General features: G+C 54.1%; 5 protein-coding genes across 5 annotated transcripts; 1 reads left to right on the forward strand and 4 right to left on the reverse strand.

The window, feature by feature from the left end:
• Window positions 1–451: 451 nt before the first annotated feature.
• Window positions 452–1,150, reverse strand: ColSpa_07283 (uncharacterized protein; the record flags this gene model as incomplete). The annotated part of the gene is made up of 1 exon (XM_049273495.1): window positions 452–1,150. One exon carries the CDS (start codon window positions 1,148–1,150, stop codon window positions 452–454), a length of 699 nt encoding a protein of 232 aa, XP_049129452.1.
• Window positions 1,151–5,468: 4,318 nt separating this feature from the next.
• Window positions 5,469–7,406, reverse strand: ColSpa_07284 (threonine--tRNA ligase, cytoplasmic; the record flags this gene model as incomplete). Its single annotated transcript, XM_049273496.1, has 4 exons — window positions 5,469–6,449; window positions 6,512–6,717; window positions 6,795–7,167; window positions 7,281–7,406. 4 exons carry the CDS (start codon window positions 7,404–7,406, stop codon window positions 5,469–5,471), a joined length of 1,686 nt encoding a protein of 561 aa, XP_049129453.1.
• A 1,165-nt stretch (window positions 7,407–8,571) lies between these two features.
• ColSpa_07285 (uncharacterized protein) lies at window positions 8,572–10,608 on the reverse strand (the record flags this gene model as incomplete). Its single annotated transcript, XM_049273497.1, has 1 exon — window positions 8,572–10,608. The coding sequence occupies one exon, from the start codon at window positions 10,606–10,608 to the stop codon at window positions 8,572–8,574; it is 2,037 nt and encodes a 678-aa protein (XP_049129454.1).
• A 384-nt stretch (window positions 10,609–10,992) lies between these two features.
• On the reverse strand, window positions 10,993–13,367 carry ColSpa_07286 (RNA polymerase II holoenzyme cyclin-like subunit; the record flags this gene model as incomplete). The annotated part of the gene is made up of 2 exons (XM_049273498.1): window positions 10,993–13,124; window positions 13,184–13,367. The coding sequence occupies 2 exons, from the start codon at window positions 13,365–13,367 to the stop codon at window positions 10,993–10,995; spliced, it is 2,316 nt and encodes a 771-aa protein (XP_049129455.1).
• Window positions 13,368–16,482: 3,115 nt separating this feature from the next.
• On the forward strand, window positions 16,483–18,052 carry ColSpa_07287 (uncharacterized protein; the record flags this gene model as incomplete). The annotated part of the gene is made up of 2 exons (XM_049273499.1): window positions 16,483–16,793; window positions 16,855–18,052. The coding sequence occupies 2 exons, from the start codon at window positions 16,483–16,485 to the stop codon at window positions 18,050–18,052; spliced, it is 1,509 nt and encodes a 502-aa protein (XP_049129456.1).
• Window positions 18,053–21,537: the final 3,485 nt, after the last annotated feature.

The raw sequence follows: 21,537 nt of genomic DNA on the forward strand, positions 1-21,537 counted from the left end.
AAAAAACAGTGCGTCGGATTTCCTCCGCGCACAAGCAGCCAGAGTCGTGGCAAGCACCGAGCTGCATGACAAAGGGAAGAAAAAAGTGTCGTGAGCGAAGGTCAGACCGCGGTACCTCATCCAATGACAACCCCTTGCCAGGCTCTGTTCACCTGCATGATTGATGTCCAATGAAGCATCGTCAGCCAAAGTCTATCTGCAAATCGAAGCCAATAATGACGAAGCCCGCAAATTCCAATCAAACCCTGCGTCAAACCGAGTGTTAGACTTCACCTAGTGCCATGAGCAGGATGGAAACTTACCCAACAAACTTGTCGAAAACAGATGTCCAGCCAGACGTCCTTCCTGCCAAAGAAAGATGTGATCCCAACCCCTGAAGAGGTTTTCAACCAACGCGCCCAGAGTCTACAATGTCAACCAAAAATGTACGCCCACTTCACCCCGTCCGCCATCACTCGAACCGAATGAAGCCATGCCGACGAAGAATCCGCTCGTACACCCGGATCTTCGCCTCCTGGTCATCAATGAAGCACCGCTGCGCCTCGAGATCCCGCCGCAACCTCTTGTTGTGGTCATCCACCGCGTCGAACTTCCTCTCCCACGTGAGCACCAGCCGCTTCAGGTCCTCGATGCGCTCCGATATGCCGTGGTGTGCGTGACGCGAGAGCTCCTTCACCCGCGCGATCAGCCCGTCCCGTTCCCTCTCCACCCTCCCCAGCTTGCTCTTCAGCCGCTCGAGCTCGCGCAGGTACTTGGCGGCGTTGTCGCCCGAGTTCTCGATCGAGCAGCGCAGCGACGCGTTCTCCTCCCGCAGGAGCTGGTTCTCGGCCTGCATCGCCGTGACGAGGCCGCTCAGGCGCTGGCCCTCGTTGTTGGAGGCCTGGAGGCTGCACTTGAGCGAGTAGTTGTCGCGGGTCAGGCAGTCGTTGGCCTCGCGGAGCTTGCGCTCCCGCTCCACGAGGTCGTTCCATTCCTCTCGGGATATATGCGGACAGTCGTCGCGGCAGCAGCGGTGGGGCTGCGGCTGCGGCTCGGGTTCATGGTGATGGTGGTGGCGACGGTCGTGGTGGTGAGAGCGGGAGCGCTTGAGAGACACGAACTGGTACCGGCCGTCCGGAGAGGTCTCGAGGTACCACCGGCGGGTGGCCATGCGATCTTTGCCGCAGCGATGCGGCCGAGGGATGCTTAACGGGATGCCCAGAGTGGTTTCGAGGACGAGATACCGCAAGTCGCGGTCTTGGGCTCTGATGATGGGTTCTTATATACGGATAGGGATCGTTGAGTCGTGAGCTATAGGGGAGACCTGACAGCAGCACGAGAGAGTGGAGATGGTAGAATACAAGTTGGATAGGCCCGTACGAAGAGAGATCGACGCCTTGATATGGGGATCTGGGACCAAAGGCAGCAGACCACAGCAAAGAGAGCGGGATGCAGGTGACCAGTGCAGAAGACTGAGGGTCTGAGAACGAACGAGGATTGGTGAGACAGCTGCATGACGGAGCGGGAGCGGGTAAGGCTTGATTTTTAAAGGGTCCTGTCCAAAAAGCAGTGCCCTGGCATAGGACTGGAACCAGAGTTCTGGGAAGCCATCACTAGACTAGACTCCAACGGACGCCTCGCAGAACGGCTGCGAGTCATCGGAGGTGTGGTGCATGGAGAAGAGCAAACGGGGACCACGAGGCTCAAGCGCGTGGGCGGGAGAGGCATGGGCGCCGGTTCGGTGGATGGCGCCCGTGGAGGTGTGGGACACGACGAGGAGGCGTGCGAACCGGTCCCTGAAGCTTTGAAGGGGGTTGCGTTGTATGAAGACGCCGTTCTCCTGGCGTGCCCCCCCTCGACGGTGAGGTTGTCGGGTGCCATGTCGCTGACCTAGGTGAGACCGAGCCGGGCTCAGGAGGTTAGAGTGGCAGTCATGTAGACGGCCTCACAAGTTGTGGTGCGGTGAGACTTGGGTGGTCGTTTGGTCAGGGGCGCATGAGTGGCATGTCTCACGCGCGAAGGGGGGGGCGGGCGGTCATTCGGGGCCAGCTCCGGGGCTGAGTCTCGACTCGTCGGTGGTCCATCATCTCGTTGCCTTGAGGAGCCAAAAGAGACGAACGTCTTTTCGGACTGGCATGAAACGGAAAAACAGAGATATAGTGAAGGCCCTACGCGGATTACCAAGTGTTTGCCGGAGCGTCCGAATCCAAACCCCAAGAGCGCCGGTGTGGCTTCATGGTCTGTGAATGTCGGCCATCCCCCAAGCCAGGTTTGGTGGTGGATGATGGCTACCTGGTGGAGAAATGCACTTGGAGAATTGGAGATCTGGAGACGGCACGTGGGGACGGCGCTTTGCGATAAGGGAGTGGGACCGCCATGCGGGAAGCACAGTATCTGGACTGCTTCCCTAAGAAATTTGACGAGGATCGTACTGTAGTGTCCCTGTCAATCATCGCGGCTGCGCTTGGGCGGCCTCCACATCCCACGCTTGCCAGATGGGGTACGTACCTTTCTCCTTCATATCTTAGCCAACTTCGTCTTGGGCGACCATACTCTACCCCTCCACCATCGTCACACTGCAGCAACAAGACGGAACCGTCTACACAGCCATGATAAGGCTGCCACGTAGAACTTTCTGGGCTGGCCAGGCACACCCTAAGTTGCTCATAGCATGGCCCTTATTCCTGGGAATTGTACACTTTGAAATTTGGCCTCTTCCTTCGCCGCGTCTTTCGACTGTCTTGTGTCTTGTTGGTAGGACAGGATGTACTTCCTACGACGATAAAACCTCCTAGGACGGCATCGCCGCCGGTAATTTGAGGCAACCTGAAGCCGGTGCTGTTGTTTTCGACGGCAAGTTTTGAAGCGGTTTCTTTGCTGGTGCCTTTGTTTACTGAATCCTGTTGCCTGATGACAAGGGCCTGCTTCTCGATGCCTGGTGGGTGGCAGCAAATTGCACTCGGGACAGTTGATGGTTGGGAGCCGTCCAAGGCTGAAGTCAGTCGACCCAAACACGGCCACAGCGTGAGTACCTCGCAGATGAACATGTGGTCTTTGCCTCCTTCCCAATAGCCCACGTCGAAGTTTAGAAACCCGTCATAGCTCTACTTTGCTGGAGTCACATGTAGCTCCTGCTGGATATGGATAAAGGGAATCTGTTGATTTTGCACCGTCCACTGGATTTGAAATTGAGACGGGGACCTGCTCTTTGTCTGCTATACGGCCTGCCCGTATCTGGTCTCTAGGCGTTCTTGGCATGAGTATTTCGAATGGTATTATCGCACACCGGCTCTGCATCAAGTTACGTATGTAGCGAGTTGAATCAGCGCCGAAGTTTTTTGACCTCAATCGATCGTAGGACTTCAGCCAACTGGTAATTGTGGTTACGTAGACCCAGTCGACTTGGTCGCTGGTGCCCGATCGTTTCCTACACGTTGTGGTTTCTCTAAACATTGGCATGGATGGGTCTCTTGTAGGATATGGCCTGCTCTTGATTAGGGCCCTCAAGTCAACCATGTTATGTGAAGTAGAATTCATTGTGTTGTTGTAATTGCACCGTGGGGGCTACTTCATTCCTTACAAGACCCATGATGATGCTGCAAAGTGCTGTAGTATAAACTTTCTACTGGTACCGTATTGGTAGCCAGTGCGATGCTTCCAACTCCGAAGAATTAAGTTTTCAACCTGATAACTGCAGGAAGCTGGTAAAACGGCTGGTGACTCATCTTTGCAGCCTTTCTCTCAGTTCATCACACATTCCAAGTTGACATCATTTTGCTTCGGGAATCGCGCTTGCGAAGTGGGCTCTGCATCTCTCCAGGTGGGTTGCGAGACTAGTATAAACGGTTCCATCTCCGAGAAATACCATACAATTCTTGCGCTCACTTGTGGGCGACTGACCAAATACTTCTGTCTTTTCCGGGCCTCGATCAACGTGCTGGGGGTTTCTGTTCTAGAGTTGCTGGTCCCAAAACATAGATGGGGCCACTCGAAGAAAAGCCTCCTGGAAACCATCAGAGACATGATCTTACTGCTAATCCTGGATCCAGGGTTCGTCGTTGTAAAGCACTGATACAAGACTAAGACCACCGTCTGACTTCTAGTTCTCAAGCATCACAGTTTGACTTCACTGTCCAAGTCCTCTTCCGATTCATTCGGTACCTCCAACATTCGTCGACAAGTACCTGCACAAGCTGTTCACTTCCCCTTAGGGCCCCCGTGACCCCCAAAAGTCACCTCATCCCAACAATGTTCCGTGAGATAGGCAGACCTAAAGCTAGTTGAACAAGTGACATGAAAGCAAAACTTCTCCTTTCCGGATAGCGTCGAACATCCCAAAGATCAATACCAACGACGTTCATACCCTCTCACTTCATTCTTATGATAGCATGCCTGAGTACCACTTCTGACCACCCTGCTGCCGCTGCTGACCATCTCAACTTCTCCACAGCTGACCACCGACCCCGGCGTTGGCGTTGCGGCGGCCGCCTCTGAGCTCTGGTCACGAAGCTACCGGACGACGAGTCCTTTCCACCCGGCGCCTGTCTATATATGGATAACTAACACACTGGCCCTTGTCTACAACAATCGGGGTGGGGGATGCCGAGAAGACGAATCTAGGGGCTCTGATTGCGGGCCTTGTCATCTTGCGCTCAATTTCCGGATACCTGGAAGGATCGCTGGGCATGGAGGTCGAGGGATCACGTACACATAGAACAACTCTTGCTGTGCAGACCTGATAAAAAAGTTACCGATTGTGGTCTTCATCTTGGAGTCGACGGAGGGCGTGTCTTGCGAAGTGCCAGAGATTGCCACAATCATACCTCAGAGAGGCACATACATGGTCTAAATCCTTTGGTGTCCCGCACGCTGCCTTTCCTACTGACGTTACGTTTGACACAACAAACTTCATTCAGATCACAAAACACATCTTTCAAAATACCATCATAACATGTGCTTGTGGGAGAGTCTGTAATGTAGATATCAGCATCTCAGACCACGGCTTTCCTCCATAACCCCATTGTCTTTGACACGATATGAGTAGATATATAGAACAGAGCTTCCCGGGCTTGAAATTCGTATATCATTCATGTGGTCTTCTGCTCCGCATAAAGTGCGTGCTGGCTTGCTTTTGTGTGTGTTGGGTAAACATCCAGAGACACTGGCCGTGGCCAAGCACCGTCAAGCAAGGCAAATGCGCCGCAAACACCTCTTATCCTTCCTGTGGCTCTCCGGGTCCTCCACTGTCACATTCTTGTTTCTGATCTATGGACAAGATGAAGGAGCTAAATCAAAACACGGTGATGCAGTATCAGAATGCAAATTCACAGCCAGAGTAACCGCCAACGGAAGCGCCCCAACTAAACCATATGCCTCTTCGTCTCATCTTCGATTTTTTTTCTTTGATGTTCTCTCGCTCATTGGGGGGAAACAGAATCCCGCGGTGGGCGACTTGTATGCTTCATGTTCCTTGTATGCTCAACTCAAACTCAGCTCTCGGCAGCAGCCTTGAGCTCCTCGTCGACCTGAGCTCTGACGACCTCGCGCACCTTTTGCCAGTCGTTGGTTATCTCTGTTACCCTCTTTTCCTTCTCCTCCAGGCCGACAAACTCGGTCGGCAGCACCTTCTCCTGAAAATTGAACCCGGGCTCCTCCTTAAGAGCCAGGTCGACGGCGCCGGCGAACTTGGCCGGGTGGGCCGTCGAGAGCGAGATGTGCGGCACCTCGGCTCCCGCGCGGCTGATGGACCGCTCGGATGCGGAGACACCAATGGCGGAGTGGGGGTCCAGTACGTAGCCGATTTTGTTGTAGTAGCTCTTGATGGTCTCAACGGTCTGAGGATCGCTGACGCGCTCACTCTCAAAATCACGACGGGCAGAGTTGAGCACATCCTGGTAGACCGGGCCGAAACCGCCCTTGGTCTTGAGGTCCTTAAGCCAAGCGGACACCTCCTGGCCAGCCTGCCTCTTGTTCCACTCGTCGTCCATGCCGGCGCTTGAGGCGAACTCGTAGGCCAAGAACCACAGCAGACGCTCAAAGTTGCTTGAGACCAGAATGTCCATGGCAGGGCTGAGGGTCTCCTTGACCCCGTCCTCGTGCGCCTTGACACCATCCTGAGCGAGGCCGCCAGTGGCCTCCGAGGGAGGTGCGGGCTGTTTCTCGTACTTGCCCGTCGTCCAGAACCGGTGCAGGATGTCGTTCTCGTTGGTAGCGATGACGAGCTTGTCGACGGGGAGACCCATGCGGAAAGCGAAATAGCCGGCGAGGATGTCACCGAAGTTGCCCGTAGGCACGACGAAGCGGACCTTGTCGCCAAGCTTGAAGGATTCGGAGGACTTGACGAGGGAGAAGTAGGAGTGGAAGTAGTAGACAATCTGGGCCAGGATACGCGCCCAGTTGATGGAGTTGACGGCGCCGAGGTTGTGGGTCGAGTTGATGTCGGGGTCGGCGAAGAGGGCCTTGACGATATCCTAGATGGGCATTGGTGTTAGGAGACGAGTGCCGTGTGCGGCTGTTCTGGTGTGCGACCTACTTGGCAGTCGTCAAATGTGCCGGTGACGGCAAGGTTGTGGACGTTGTTGTCCAGGACGGTAGTCATCTGGGCCTCCTGGATGGGGCTCACCCGGCCCTTGGGGTGGAGGATGAAGACAGAGACATCCTTCTTGCCTCGCAGACCGTAAATGGCGGCAGAGCCGGTGTCACCGCTCGTGGCACCGACAACAGTCAGATGATGCCTATCTGCACGACGTGTTAGTCCGACACGAGTGATTGGGGCAGTCGCTCGCAGGTAGGCTCGCAAGCCGCAGAAAGCATACCCTTCCCAGTCTTGCCCTCGTTCTTGCGCACAAGGAAGTATTCAAACAGGTTGCCGAGGAACTGTAGAGCAACGTCCTTGAAGGCAAAGGTCGGTCCGTGGAACAGCTCGAGGAGGTAGAGGTTGTCGTTGAGGTGGCGGAGCGGTGTGGTCTCGGGAGCTCTGAAGGTGGAGTAGCTTCGGTCGATGATGCCCTTGAGGTCGGCGGAGGGAATCTCGGACGGGGAGATGTACAGAGATAGGATCTTGTGGGCCAGGTCAGGGAAGGAGAGGTCCTTCCAGGATTGCCAGTCGCCAACTTGGGGGATGTGCTCGGGGATGAACAAGCCGCCATCGCTCGCAAGGCCCTTGAGAACGACCTCTTCGAAGGAGAACTAGTGGATGCGATCAGCACATGCGGCTCAAGACCCGGAATTATGTCTTAAGGGCGCCAGGGCGAGGTCGGTAGCGGGATGAGTGAGAGGAAACATGAGATGGAAGGTCATACACCGCTGTCCTCTCCGCGAGTGCTCAGATAACGCTGCGACTGGGTGTGGGTGGTGTCGACAGGCGCGGGGGCGGCGGCGGCGGCAGCGGCGCCGGTTTCGCCGTTGGTTGTACCGTTGGTGGCCATGATAACTTTTATGCGGTGAAGGGAGAAGGGGGAGGGAGATGGGCTAAAGGCACAAAAGGGGAAGCCCGATTGTAGCAAAGGAAGGGTAGATGGGGCGGGAGGGGAATATGCGCAAGACCTCGTCTCTCTGCAACTGCGAAAAGATCTTAGCAGAAAGAAGGACGGCGGTTTGTGAGCGACGCGATCGGAAGGGGAAAGAAAAAAAAAACGAGTCACAACCAGCACGTCAAGCGGCCGAAAGTCGGTCTTGTTGAGTCGGCGTCGAGTCGAGCCTCCCCGCCAGTCGTCCCCATCCTGGTCCCTACCAGTCCCGGCCACCCCTCCAATTGTTCAGTGTGTCCCACCTCTCTCTCTTTCAATCGATGCTGCAAAATTTGCCCCGCACTCCCATAGTAGCGTAAAGACTCTCGCTGAGGTGCGCGGGGTTGCCATGTCCAAGACTGTCATTCTGGCACATGGCGGGACGTCAAGCCACCAGCAAGCCCCCGTTCTTGCCTTTGATTGGCCAATGAGCCGTTCTGATAGATCCACTCTGCGTCTCTTTTCAGACTCTTGTGACCGTGCGCCTGGACTTCTTTTTCAGCTCATCGGGGGCTCTTCCAAAATGTCCAAAATGCCAGGGGCACACCGCCCCCCCTTGTGCAGCATGCAAAATGCGGCAGGCGCCTGTCGCCAGCAACCTACCCCTCCATCACCCCTCCATTACCCCTCCATATCCCATCCGTCCAGTTGCAATCGAGTCAATATCACCAGAATGCACCTGATCTCTGTCTGAAGGCTGCTGCGTGTGGCTGATAATGCGCCCAGCTGTCTTGAGACCTTGGATGAGTGGCAGCTGCTGCCACATAAATATCGCCAGGTTCAGCCCTCGTGGCGTTGGCGCTGCTGCATGGGGTGTTCATGAACGTCTTCATTGCTTACTGCCCTGTCAGAACAGGTAGCTAGGACTGTCTCTGGGTCGTCTTCATATACCATTGGGTTTTGTATTGGCCGACAAGTCACTAATCGGCTCACCATTGCGGTAATTCCAACAAATATCCCCACTCCCACCTTTAACGCCTGCTGCCCACATCCCGTGCTGGGTATCTTAAAATAGAGAGGAAAAGACATTCGCAAAGTCTCCCCAGAACTCCGGTCCCTATGCCATTCGAGCAACCGAGATATGTCACTTTCTAAGTGACTTCAGCAGTGGCGCGATCCTGGACTTCTTGCTGAGCCCGACTCGGTATATCGGCTTTCCTGCTGAAGACGCGGGTGCCGCCAGACGCTTCCTCTCGTCAGCTTTGCCCACTACCTCCGGCTTATTCTCGTCCTTGTTGACGGGTGTACTGTCAACCGCCCCTTTTTGTTCTGTTGCCGTGGTTTGCAGACCCAGTCCGTCTGAGCCGGGCTTCGGCGCCGCATTGGGTATTACAGGCTGCAGCACTAGAGCCTCGTCCCTCCCTTGACAACCATCGGCCGTTGGCGATGTCTCTACCGCAGTTCCAATCGAGCCTGGCCTTTTATCGCCCCGTCTGCCCCTGCTGGGTTTTGCTGTCTCCCCCGGTTGGACCTCCTTCGGGTGCTCTTCATCCATCGCAGCATCAGCGTGCTTACTATCGTGTGGGATTGCCGCAGGTGCCTCAGGTTCATGCTGCCCGCTTGCTGTCGCGGCCTTGTTCGCCTTCCTTGGTCGACCACGCTTCTTCTTGTTTGAATGCGTAGCCGCTACTATGTCCGCTCCTAAAAGATCCTTGGTGACATCACTCAGTTCACTGGCTTGCGGCGATGCTGAGGCCTCGGCGGTGACGGTGACGGCGACAGCGGCTGCCTCTGACTTCCTCGGTCGTCCCCTCTTCGGCTTTGGCTTGGGCGAGCTGGCCGGTGCAAGGTCCTCAACGGGGAGCTGCGCGGCTGGGCCCATATCAGCCACGGGAACTTCCATCTTTTCCAGGTTCTCGGTCTGGTCCTGCCAAGAAGCGTCGCTACCCCTCCGTCGGCTGAGACGAGACCTGTACGTTTCATGACGGGAGCCAATGCCGCCTAAATCCCAGCTTCCATTATCTTGATAGCTATCCGCTGTCTTGGGCAATCTGCTATCGGGCCTGTCCCTGTTTTGGCGAGATGGTGCAGCGGATATAATATCAGGCGATGATTGGATCTCTACCGTTGCCTCCAGATCTGATGTTGAATTGGGAAGCTCTTGTGTCTGCTCCTGAACTGTATCGAGAATGGCATGATCCGCGAAGGGCACCAGCGGTAGGCCGACCACACGCGTTTGACTTGGCGTAGAATATGCTATGGTCGTCGCCCCGCTTGAACGAGCCGTAGCTGGTAGGGTAGAGAATGGTTGAGTAGGTACAGGACCATGATCCTCTGGAGATGGGTTAACTGAGTGGTACTCGTACTCCAGCCGTTGGCTTGCGCTGAGAGTCTGGGGCTCAATGCACAAAGAAACAGGCTTCTGGCCAGAGACCAGATCAGTGAACGAGGGCACATCGGCGTCGCATGGAACCACCACCATATCAACGTCATCTTCGGCCGGTAATGACGATTCGGGGTTCTCGAGCCTCGGTCTTTTGATTTCGTGAACAGAGCCAGCATTCCTTTTTGTAGCGGGTGTGACATCGAAAGGCTGCGTCGAGCCTTGAGAAGGCATCGCAATGGCCAATGGAGAAGTAAACTCAAAATTATTCCCCCGTTTCCTCTTTTTATCGCCGCCAGGTGTTCTAGCTCTTGCGGGCACAGAATGGGGTGCCGCTTGATCGGGTGCTGGGCTGCTAGGAACATCCCACATATCTTTTGGAGTTGTACTGACGCTCCTTCCTGGTGTGCTAACTTGCGTAAGGTCTACCACCGTGGCCTTCTTCTCCTTTTTCGCACGATTGGAGCCCATTACAGGTTCGGTGATGGATGTGAGTGACGAGGTGGTCGTCAAGTCCTTTTTTGCTTGTACCTTGAGGTGAGGAGAAAGGATATTAGGGTGTTTGGACGCGAGGGATTGATCAAAATTCGACAATGCCTCATTAGCAGCCGCGCGTTGTTGCTCGGTGTAGATCGCTTGGAAGAATTTAGGGTCGGTTGAGCCAGTCGCGATACTGGCAGGATCAGAGGAACGACCTTCGATGGGCATTTTGGGAGTTGGAGGTTTCGAAGGGCTACCTCCCAGATCGAAGTTGTCGTCGGAATCATCCGAGTCCGCGATAACCCGAGCGGGCACCATTGTTGCGAGGTGGCGAGAAGTTCGCAAGATAGAAATGTCCAAGGCACGCGCCTAGCCTGGGGGCGAAGTGGTGAGAAGTACCGCCATGTACTTACTCCGAGGTAAACACACACCCCTCCAAAAGGTACCTAGCTTCTAGCCGACGCGCCCGCGCCTCTCGTAATTGTCTCGCGCGATATCACGTGACTGTCACGTGACGGTATGCACATAGGAAAGATCCTGGTCTCTCGTTCCACTTTTCCCGTCCAGTCGGAGCCGACGTGACCGGATCAGGGCCGAATCACTTGCTCCAAGTCCTGCGACATCTATTCATTCATTTGGCACGACGTTGCCTTTGTGGATTTTGGTTCCCAAAACTACATTGGCTTACTCGAACTGTCCCTACTACTCGATCTCTTCTATCCTAGGCCGCTTGGTGTTAACAGATGGAAGTGAACGATCCTGGTCGATGGTCAAGCCCGCTAATCTGCCGATGCTTGGTTCCATGGCCGGAATGTTCGAAGGAACCATGGATGAAAGTTGCCAGGCCTCCAAGCTCTCAATGACGTCTCGAGCATGCTGTTGTACCAGGCCATCGTTATCTGTAACGGCAACGTATTTGAGGGTCCTTGTGATGTCCTCACGGCTCTGGTCTGTCAATCCAAACCCGAGCCTACGACCTGACTGTTTCGCAGCATCAAGCGCCTTGACAAATCCCAGAACTACTAAGATGGCTGCACGCCGAACAATACCCTTTTCAATTTCTCGTTCCAGTGCCAGAACGTTGATGCAGAGATCCACGGCGATGGAGACTAAGTCAGGACCAATACCGGAGATGTTTGTCTCAAGGCCAACAGAGAAGACAGACAGGGCGGATGCGCGCATGCGGACGTCCTCGCTGCCCCTCTTGCTTTCCCAGCCCTCAACGATCTGGGTCAAAATTTCATTCTTGACTTGCTCCTCTTCAGTCAGATCGTCACTGAGGTCAGGAACGTCTCCTCCCCAGGCGTCTTCGGCCTGCTTCTTCTTCATATCCCGGAGTCGCTGGTCGCGACCTTGTTTAGCTTCTGTCTTCGGCCGGTGCCCTCGTCTTCCAGCAATCGATAATAATGTCTCGGAAACTCGCTTTGCGATATCGCCGGCAAAGGTTTCGCCAAGGCGCTCGATTACTTGAACCAAAGCCTCTCCAAATCGTAAGCGGACATCCGTTGTTGACGTCTCCTTGGCATCCAAGTAATGTTCAAGAAGTTCCTGCGTGGTTGCCTTGGGGTGTTTGCTAGCCAGTTGTATGAAGAGCTTCACGATTCGGAGATTGATGAAATCTTCACTGTCTTGAAGCAGAGACGAAAAGAGAACGAGGGTGGCCTGCACATCCAGGACATTACTGTTGGAGGCCACTAGACCGGATATGAGGTTGAGGCCCTCCGAGCGGATTGGCGGAGGATTGTCTGCTTGAGTAATGTACTCCAAAGCAAGCTTGTATGTCCTTCTGTCCTCAACTTGCCTATCGGTGGGCACGAAGGCATCTTCTTCCGCGGGATCGATCGCTTCACGATATCGAAGTAGAAGCGTAAGGTTCTTTGCCGTAGGAGACACCTCTGAGCGCTCTGACTTGCTAAGTATATCCAGTGACGTTTCAAGACTTTGCAAGACCTCAGCTTTGAGGCTGGATCTTTTGAAATTCGGAGCCGTGATAACTAAGTTGAGCAAGCTCAAAGCGACTGCGACAATGTCATCCGGCTGGTCTTGGATGGCGCTGGGATCTAGGATTTGACAAGCAAGCTCGTAGACTTGCGTGACACGGCTGACTAGCTTGTCTGGAATCCGTTCCAGCATCTTCTGCAGAATTGTGATCTCCAAGAGTTGAGTAATCTCGTTGCCAGACTGGCTATCTTCTGCCCGAAGCAACACTTCCGTCTTTTTGGCCGACTTCGTTGACTGGAGCCATCGCCCAAGGAGTTCTAAGAAAAAGGAGGATATCTCCTCTGGTGTACAGCTAGCTGTCATGAGTCGCATGAGGGACTCGGAGCGAACCTGTATCTCGTTCCAGTCTAATTCCGGCAATTGCGGGCCATGGCCGAGAGGGATAGCAGATATTTGAAGGTGACCATCGGAGGTTGTCTGGTACCGCCATCGGGGCGCCGTCATCAATTCTCCTTCGTAAAGCAGGTTCTCAATGACCAGATGCAGCTTAGACACTGAGACACTCAATTTAAGGAAAGTGTGAAGCAATGATCTTGCTGGCTTTGAGTAGCGCTCTTCTGTCTGCTGGTTTCCCTTGCTCTGGCATGATATCGCCCACAACTGTGGAAGAACTGGATCGAGCATCCTCTTGGTCTGCGCTGGGTATGGAGTGGAGTTGATTAACGAAGACATACGCCGAAGGGTTACGAAGATTTCGTCTGCCGGAACCAGGACAGCCTTTTCACTCAGATCCACGAAGTCGGTTCCCTCTGTTTTTCCGCGCCCTGCAACGCCTGTGCCTTTCCGAGAAGGGTTCAAGTTGCGCAATAGAGGCTCGACAAAGACATTCCAACCTGGGGATCCTATATCAAAATCAGCATGGCGATTGATGGAACGGCAGTGGTGTTATTACCGGGTGAGCCGAACTGCTTCCTTCCCAACACTCCAAACATGATGATTTGTGCGGCAGCTGTACTGAGCTCCGCGCCTTCATTTCCATCCAACAGCGCGATCAACTGGGGTGCAACCTTGGAGAACCAGTCTTCGGGCAAAATAGTCGCAGGGGGCGAGGTGATGATGCGAGTAACCACAGCCATAGCCTCTTGAGTAATATTGGCGCCTCTCTTTTGGGGAGTGGCTACCTCAGATGCTTTCAGGGTGCTGCTTGGATGCACGGAGAAGATAAATTCCATGGTTCCCCGAACACCATCAGGCCGAAGCGGAACCAGGGTCAATATCTTCATTAACTCTGGTCGCAGCCATGTCGGCACAATATTTGGCTTGATCAATGCGTTCAATACAGGAAGCAGGCTCCAGGACCCATTCCTAGACCCTTTGTCAGAAGATTCCGCTTGCCATTTCACTGGTTCGCATCCACATACCCATCAATGAGCTGCTGGAACTCCTTTCGAGCAGCTTCCTTCAAGGCGGGATCGGCCGAAGGATCGAACGCCCTTTTCCCAGCGTCGAGAATTTCGTCGGCTAGCTTTGATTGGCGGTCTTTTCCAGGCGTATCTGATTCCATTGCAGTGATGATATGATGTCGATACTGTAAAGGTTCTCTTCATCCAGTCTTAGTAATTGATACCTAGATGAGAGAGAGGATGCAGGTCAGTGCGTCGGGCATTACAGTGTTGAGCACGGCTTTGGGCACGGTGGCCGTCATCTTGTCTGCACGTGCCGACGCGCTCTTGCGACCCACAATTTGATTGCTCGCGTAGTAACGCGTCGCTTTCCTCCCTGCTCTTTCCAGCGTAACACTAGATCTTTGACTTCACCTTTCCACTCCGTAAATGCTCTCACCAGCATATTTGTTGAATGACAGCGCTTGACGCATCTCAGCCGCAGAATCATACGCCTGATATTCGGGATATTCCGGAGGACAGTTCGAGATACGAGCTTGAAGACCAGCTGTCGACGTTCTTGTCGCAATCGGAAGAAAGCTTTCTCGCCTATGTCGGCTCAAACACGCACGACACCTCCCCTTCAGTTCTCCGACTCTCGTTTTCCGCGAGGAATGTCTACCGCAGACCTCTCAGCAAGGGCTGACAATTCACGATACGTCGCATCCGAGCCTGTATCAGGACCTCGTGCTTGCTGCGTTTGGAGCTATTGTGATCTATGGTTGTCTATACCAGACAATGCAGTTCAGCTGAGAGAATGAGTTTCGGAACTTAACCCTAAGTAGCCCTTTGGTTCAAGTTTTGCGTCCGCAGTCGTCGACCCTACCTTTTAAACCCGCCCGGCCTGCCGGTGATGCGATCGCCGCTGAAAAGTGGTGAGGCTTGCCGAGGGCTGCGGTGGGTGGACCGGCAGGGAACACATTCCAGTCACCATTCGGTGCGCGAAAGGGGGTTACTATGAGTCGTTTGGGTAAGAGCCTCTGGTCTGAGGCCGCTCGTCAGGACTCATCCGCTGGAACCAGTACTTTGGCCAAGAGTAGGTCGCTGGGAGTCAACGGCAGACATGGCTTGTAGGGTCGAGCTGGCAACGATTTGCCTTTCCGGGTTCTCGTCGTGCCCGCTTACTGGGTTAGACTCTGTGTCAATTGGAGTGGGAGAAAGAGCTCAGCGTTGGTCACAAACAGTCAGTATCGATCTTTCAATACGCAATCTGCCTCAGTCTCGCCTTGCTGGCCGCACGATGGTGTTGCGAGGATTCCTAGGCCTACAAACAGAAACTCGTCGGTCTGACAATTCCTACCACGCTCAGCTCTCGGCTCTCACCACTCCAATACACGACCCTGGACTTACTTGGCAGACAAGAGTTGCCAGTATCGAATCCTGCAGCCAGTCAGCTCTTCTCCGAGCCACACCACGGCACTTGCCACCGGTGTGACATGCTTGCATGTGATCTGGTCAGGCGCATTAACCTTCAGTCGTGGGCCCTGTCCCACGACATCGGAGGACGCCAAATCCCCGTTGTTCTCTTGTAGGGATCAACACTTGCCCGATTGTCTCCCGGAAACGGGGTCAATGGATGAGAGCGCGGTTTTTGTGGACGTCTTTTGTCCGCGCGGAATGCCCTCCTTTGCGAACTGTCGCCGGAGAGGAAACAAAAACCAGTCCTAGGAGGTCGTGCGAACCAAACAGAGCGAGCTTTCCGATTGCTTAGGACTATACAGAACTGGGACTCAATTCGCCGAACCCGGGATGGCTGTGTAGATGATGGCTGTGCTTTGCGACGAGCAGAGGCATGCTAGGCAGCCCCGCGAGACCTTGTGATGGAGGGGTTGAACTGCTGAACAAGTGTCAAGCGATCCCGGGACCCATCTCGTGTTGGTGTCAAAGCTTTGTGCTTGTCCGGGAACGCCGAGGACATGGGATGCTAGTCTTTCCCCATCGCTCAAGGTTTGCGTACTTGTTGGATCAAAAGGACAGGCCATTGGAAGGTAGTCCTGGTTGCCGTCTCTCTAGAAATGGCGAGATGGCGACCCCCTATGGACGGGGATAAGTCAGCCCCTGGATCTCGAATACTTTTGATACAGGTGCTAACTCGTGTCTAGAACCATAGACAACAATTCAGTCGGCGTTTCGGGGCTGAAGGACAAACTTGACACATGAATTTCCGGAGCCTCGGCAAAGTCGCACAACACTCATTTGCAACGGACATCGGGAGAACCTGGTCTAGACCATGGTACGGAATATTAACTCATGAACCTTTTCAAGGTGCCCACGGATGAACCTAGAAATATACATTGCGCGATAGAGTTAAGACGTTATGTTCAGAGCATTCCACTTCTCGGTTATAACTAGTATTGCAACACGCCGGAATCTTCGAAGCGCTCGGTAGCAGGGGGTGCTAGCGGCGCAGTGGCCCCACCCAAGAAGCTTGATTCGCTGTCCCGCTGTAGATCTGAAACCCACCAATGTGTCAATCCCGGTCCTAGCTCCCCAGCCTCTTGACGTCACTACCCAGCTCTACTAGGAACCGGCGCCCAGAACAGGGTTATTGATGGGTACAACAGTCAGCAAACAAAGAGGCAACGTCGGTGATCATGAGACCACCTGCCGGTTTCCCTACTTTTCTCTTTTTCCTTTCCTACCACGAGCTTCGTCAAGTGAGATCTTCGTGTTCCCTTTGTTCGAATCCAGGTTGGTACCTCGATTGTTGCAATCCTCACGTTGCCTAGCCGACGCCCAGAATTGACATCATCGTCGTCTTGCCGTCGAGTGTTCTTCAACGGTTTTGCTAAGGAGATACCGATTCGCCATGGCCTTGCTTCGTGCATCTCTGCTGCCGCTGGCACTGTTGCAGACTGTTCTCGCTGCTCCAGCCGACCCTGCTCATCCTATGATCACGCCACCACCAAGCCGTGTGAAGCGTACCCCCGATGTCACCGATGATATCGGCAGCTATGTCAACAGCGTCATTGGAGGCCTGGGCAGCGATGTGTCGTCCTTCGTCTTGTCCGGTATCCCTCAGTACTTTCAGGGCCTCCCGACAGGCACCCAGGTACTCAGCTCTCTGGGAATCAACGATGGTGACCTGGCTGCACAGCCTACTCAGGCCTTGAATATCCCGTGAGTATCGCGATGGTGAATTCAGTTATACCGAACGCGCTTGCTGACATGGACTGCACAGGGCTTATGGCAATTGGACTGACGAGGGCTGGAACGTCCGCGTGCATGGCAACATTTACAAACAGCCCAACATTAGTCAGTCGAAGGTTGACGACTTGGCTAATATTTTCCTCATCGACGTCGACGTTGCCGATTTGCCCGCCGACCAACAAGCCCAGGCACGCAACGTGACCAAATCCATCTTTGTCGTTCAGCAAGACGATCAAAACGTCACCGTAAACTTCGTAAACGATGTCTCTGTGCGGCCTGGGGCGAGTGGAGGAGCCGTCAATGCGCGTGGTGGTGCCCAAACAATCAACATGCCCTACCTGACTACCAGCGAGGGCGATTTTGACGCGTTCGTCAAGCTGCGCAACACCACAGGGTCGAATGGTGGGCACTTGCTTCCAGGCAACGCCACCGAATCGATCCAAACCCTCAACATGTACACGAACGGTACTAACAGTGGCAACGCGACTGCGTACCTCGTGCCTCCTCAGGGCCTGACGATCGTGTCCGACATCGACGACATCCTGCGCGTCACCAAAATCTATGAACCTAAGGAAGGCCTTCTCAACTCCTTTGCTCGTCCGTTCACGCCTTGGATGAACATGCCCGATATTTACGCCAATTGGTCCGCGTCCATTCCAGACTTCCATTTCCACTACTTGACGACAACTCCTGAGCAGGTGACTCGGAATTACATGGAGTTTATCTACAAAACTTACCCTCTGGGTAGCTTTGATACACGTCCGCTCAACTTTTCTGATGTCCAAGCAACCTTGTCTATCCGAAGATTCCTGCTCGACAAGATTTTCCAGACCTTCCCCGAGCGGAAATTCATCTTGGTGGCCGATACTACGAATTCCGATGTGATGAAGGCGTATCCCGCAATGTACAAGGACTACCCTGGCCAAGTCCAATGTATTCTGCTGCGAAACACCAGCGCTACCGATTCCGGCAATAAATTCCCCTACAATACAGAGGGATTTAAGGACATCCCTCAGAACAACTACATGTTCTTCACGGTGCCGGATGACCTGACCAATCTGGATATCGCCAGCGGTCAGTGCTACAATGCTACAATTCCGCAGAACGTCACTTTCAAGACCCAAGGTCTGCCATTTGGATGGGGCAATGCAGCTGGATCTCTTTCGCCGCCCACTACGTGGGCAACGGCTGTTGGTCTGTTGGTCATGGGAGCGGCTGCTCTGCTGTAGTTTTGACAGGGTTAAGTGGTAGGTTTTGGATTGAATTGTAGCAATTTTTAATGAAAGGAAGCCTGAGTACAAAACTGCGGTCTTGGCTCACATATGCTTCATTTCTTGTTTGCGGTGTGGATAGACGTGATAGTAAGGACTCTGCAGCAGGCAGCCCGAGTGTTTTGCTAGGCAGTAGATCTCACAAGTGCCAATCAACGTCCTTCGGAACCGATACCGTAAGCCAATGGCCAGCCAGAAAATGATTCTTTACACCCTTGTCCATCCAGATACCACACGTGTCGGTCGAGATGTTGCCACAACGTCATTGGTCGCTAGAAACGTCATTGGTCGCTAGAGATAACCTCGTGGTGAACAACTGCGGATTGATACGGGAGCAGAGAGGATCCGCAACTTACAAAGTGGCAACTACCAAGGACTTTCTGCCACAGCCTGTTTGGATGCGGTTAGCTTCCTGCAGCTCTCTTATATCCATCAATTTATCCACAACGTGTAGAGGTACACTTTCCGAGCCCTCTCCGTCCTCCTAGCTCGAAATCACAGACCCGCTCGATTGGATTGACATTCGTATAGATGCGTTGGTTCTGCAGGTGATTCTTTTCGATCCTGATGCGTCCTGGGGTTGCCCAGCGGACATGGGGGATTCATCTTCATAGCACGGCATACATGGAGGTCAACCTGATGTACTAGGGTTGCAGGCCGAAATCAAATGCCCCCTACCAGGTACACTTTCCCACCCCCAATACTCAAAACCAACACTAGAAGATGTATCTGTGTTTATGTCAGCCATTGGGCGTGTATGTGGGTCAGTAATCAATCAGGGGCATTTGACTTACCCTTGAGACCATAGTATCAACGAGGGGTTCTTGGCCTGCCTCGAGTGGTGGCAGTGATTGCATATTGCCATCTGACAGGTGGCGGGCGCCGAGCGATTGTGATACTTGCTGTTCCAACGAGGTTTCTTGGGTCATTTGCCTCCGGCCCAACGGAAACTAACCCCAGGGATTAGGGAGAGAAGGGGCCTGCTTTCGAAGCGATCATGTTGGGACGCCTCCCGCCGCCACGACGTTGGACCTGTAGATGCCAGTGGCTAGTATTAGCCGTGAGGGACACGACTTTCAACTGGCTGGAAGGGGTGAGAGCCTCTTCGACGGAGGCGCGGACGTTAGTAAGAGGGACGTCGAACAGGCATCGTCTGGGGACTGTACACAGAGGGTGGAGGCGTGCCAAGATCGGACGGGGTAGAATGCCACAGGGCGAGAAGTGACGGTGTGTAATGAGATGAGTTTGAGATGAACAATAAGCAGAGACGCCCGCGGTAAGGTTCCACTACCCCTTGCACAGGCGAGCTGGTGCAACTGACCTTATCACCATGTGTAGAACTCGGCTGCAGAATGCAAGAGAACCGGGTCCTGGGATAGAAATCGCGAGATTTTATACGAATGGGTTTGGGATGAGTCGCGCTAATAGCCCGCATGGGCTAGACGTCCTTGTCGAAGTTGACAACGGCAGTGTTGGTAGCCCGTAATCTCATCACATCCCACTGGTACTCGCCACCTCACGCATCGGGCGGCTACCCGTCGAGACTGCGATACTCCGTCAGGGCTCGATACTTGACTGTATTTCGGTACTCGGCCCCTGATGTGCCGGTGACCTGATTGCGAGCAAAGGGCCTGAAGGGGGCAAGATGGAAAGAAAGACCTTGGAAGCCGCAGGGTTGGGGTGTCCGGACCCGGAAGCCGACTCCATTCGGCCGCATGTGGTCTGTGTAACCTCTTCATTGTGTGATTGTTCATATCGTTCTATTATCATTATGATTGATGGTTAAGAAATTGCATCCGTTCCCTGGCACCTCAACGCCCCATGTTGGCGACGTTGGCTTCTCCGGTGCAGCGTCTGTCTGTCTACATGGCGCATCACAGGCTTACGCTGGTTCCTGTGCAAGTTCAGCCAGACAAGATCGCTTCCGTCTGCATGGCTCCTGCCGGGAACACCAGTGCGGACTTCTCCATTCCGCACAAACGCCGTCCCGAAACACTGCAAACCAACCTCGAGCATGGTGGACACTGCTGCAGGTGCAGGTGCTGGTGCTGGTGCACCAACGCCAGATCCGAGCTGTCGCCATGGTTCGGATTCGGCTCGGTCCATGTCGTGTAACCGGTGTCAGCGGCCAGCTGATTCGGCCCAGCATCGGATCCCTACCCATCTGGCGTTTATTTCTTTTATTTTCTTTCTTGACGGGCATATCTCCAAGCTGGCTAACCAGATTTATGCCGCTCCTTAGCCTGTCTCACCCATGGACACCGCATAGTAACGAAGCATCTCCGAGTCATCCTCCGGGCATGGATCGCCGCATTGTCTGAGGTCCTCTAGGCAAAGTTGAGGATTATACAGTAGTACTCTTGGTAGGCAGCATCTAAGCTGAGGCAAACGGCAAGAACATTCATTTCCAGTGTGGCCTGAGGTCTGAGGTCACCTATGGCTCGGGGGTACGAAGCAGGCGCCTTCTATTCCAGGACATCCTTGCCATGCATGTCGTTGCATATCCAGCATGCACTTCCAGCCGCTTTCTTTCCACCATTAACCGACTCCGTCCAACAACACCAAAGACCACCTTCGACCTTGACATATGGCGAATGACTGTCAGACGAGGCCGCACCTGCCAGAACCCTTGTCCAATTGTCGACACCGCTTTCTTGTGTAAGAGGTCATTCTCGGGTGTCCTTTCTTGCCACCCATGAGACGGCTTGGGGCCTCTCTGCCTTGCACAGAAAGCATGCGACTTGTCACAAACAATGGGTTGTAAGCCACACCAACGACCTAGCCGACGGCGACATCGCCTACAGGTCTATCCTGCAGCCGTAATCGGACAGCAACATGCCCAGAACCGGCCCGGGGAGTAGCGAAGGTGGTGTTTGGAAGCCATGAGGAGGCGACATGCCGGATCCTAACGCCAGACCGCCAAATGCGTCTTACGCACAGAAGCATGTCACCATTTCATGGTGACTCTCACCAATCATGTCTTGTCAATTGAGGTCATCCCATCCGTACACCGACTCCTCACCTACAGTTCCCCTTGACCTACCCGACCTGCCTATCTACCGGCCACGAGGTACCCTCCCTTGCCTCCCTGACCCTTCGCTGCAGATCGCTCATGAGTTAGCTCGGATCAAATGTGCGCTGGGTGGTACAAACCTGTCGGAATCAACGCCATTAGCCCGCTAGACAACGTCAACGCTTGGCAACCGGTTCCTCCACTCCTGTGCGACGACCCTTGACCCTTTCAAGTCTTGTCGACATGCGTTTGGAACGCCGTTTCTGCTCTTCCAGCAATGCGAATCAGCGCTTACAGGCGTCCCTTGCTTGAACAAGTAATTGCTATCTCACCTTGTTCGACTTGGTTCAATGCAACACATGCGCCCTATTTCGACCGTTGTCGGTTTCGATCCACTCACCCAGCCGCATGCAAGCTGCCGACGACATCC

The sequence above is a fragment of the Colletotrichum spaethianum genome, assembly GCF_022836535.1.
Source record: "Colletotrichum spaethianum MAFF 239500 DNA, contig18, whole genome shotgun sequence".
NCBI classification, from domain to species: domain Eukaryota; kingdom Fungi; phylum Ascomycota; class Sordariomycetes; order Glomerellales; family Glomerellaceae; genus Colletotrichum; species Colletotrichum spaethianum.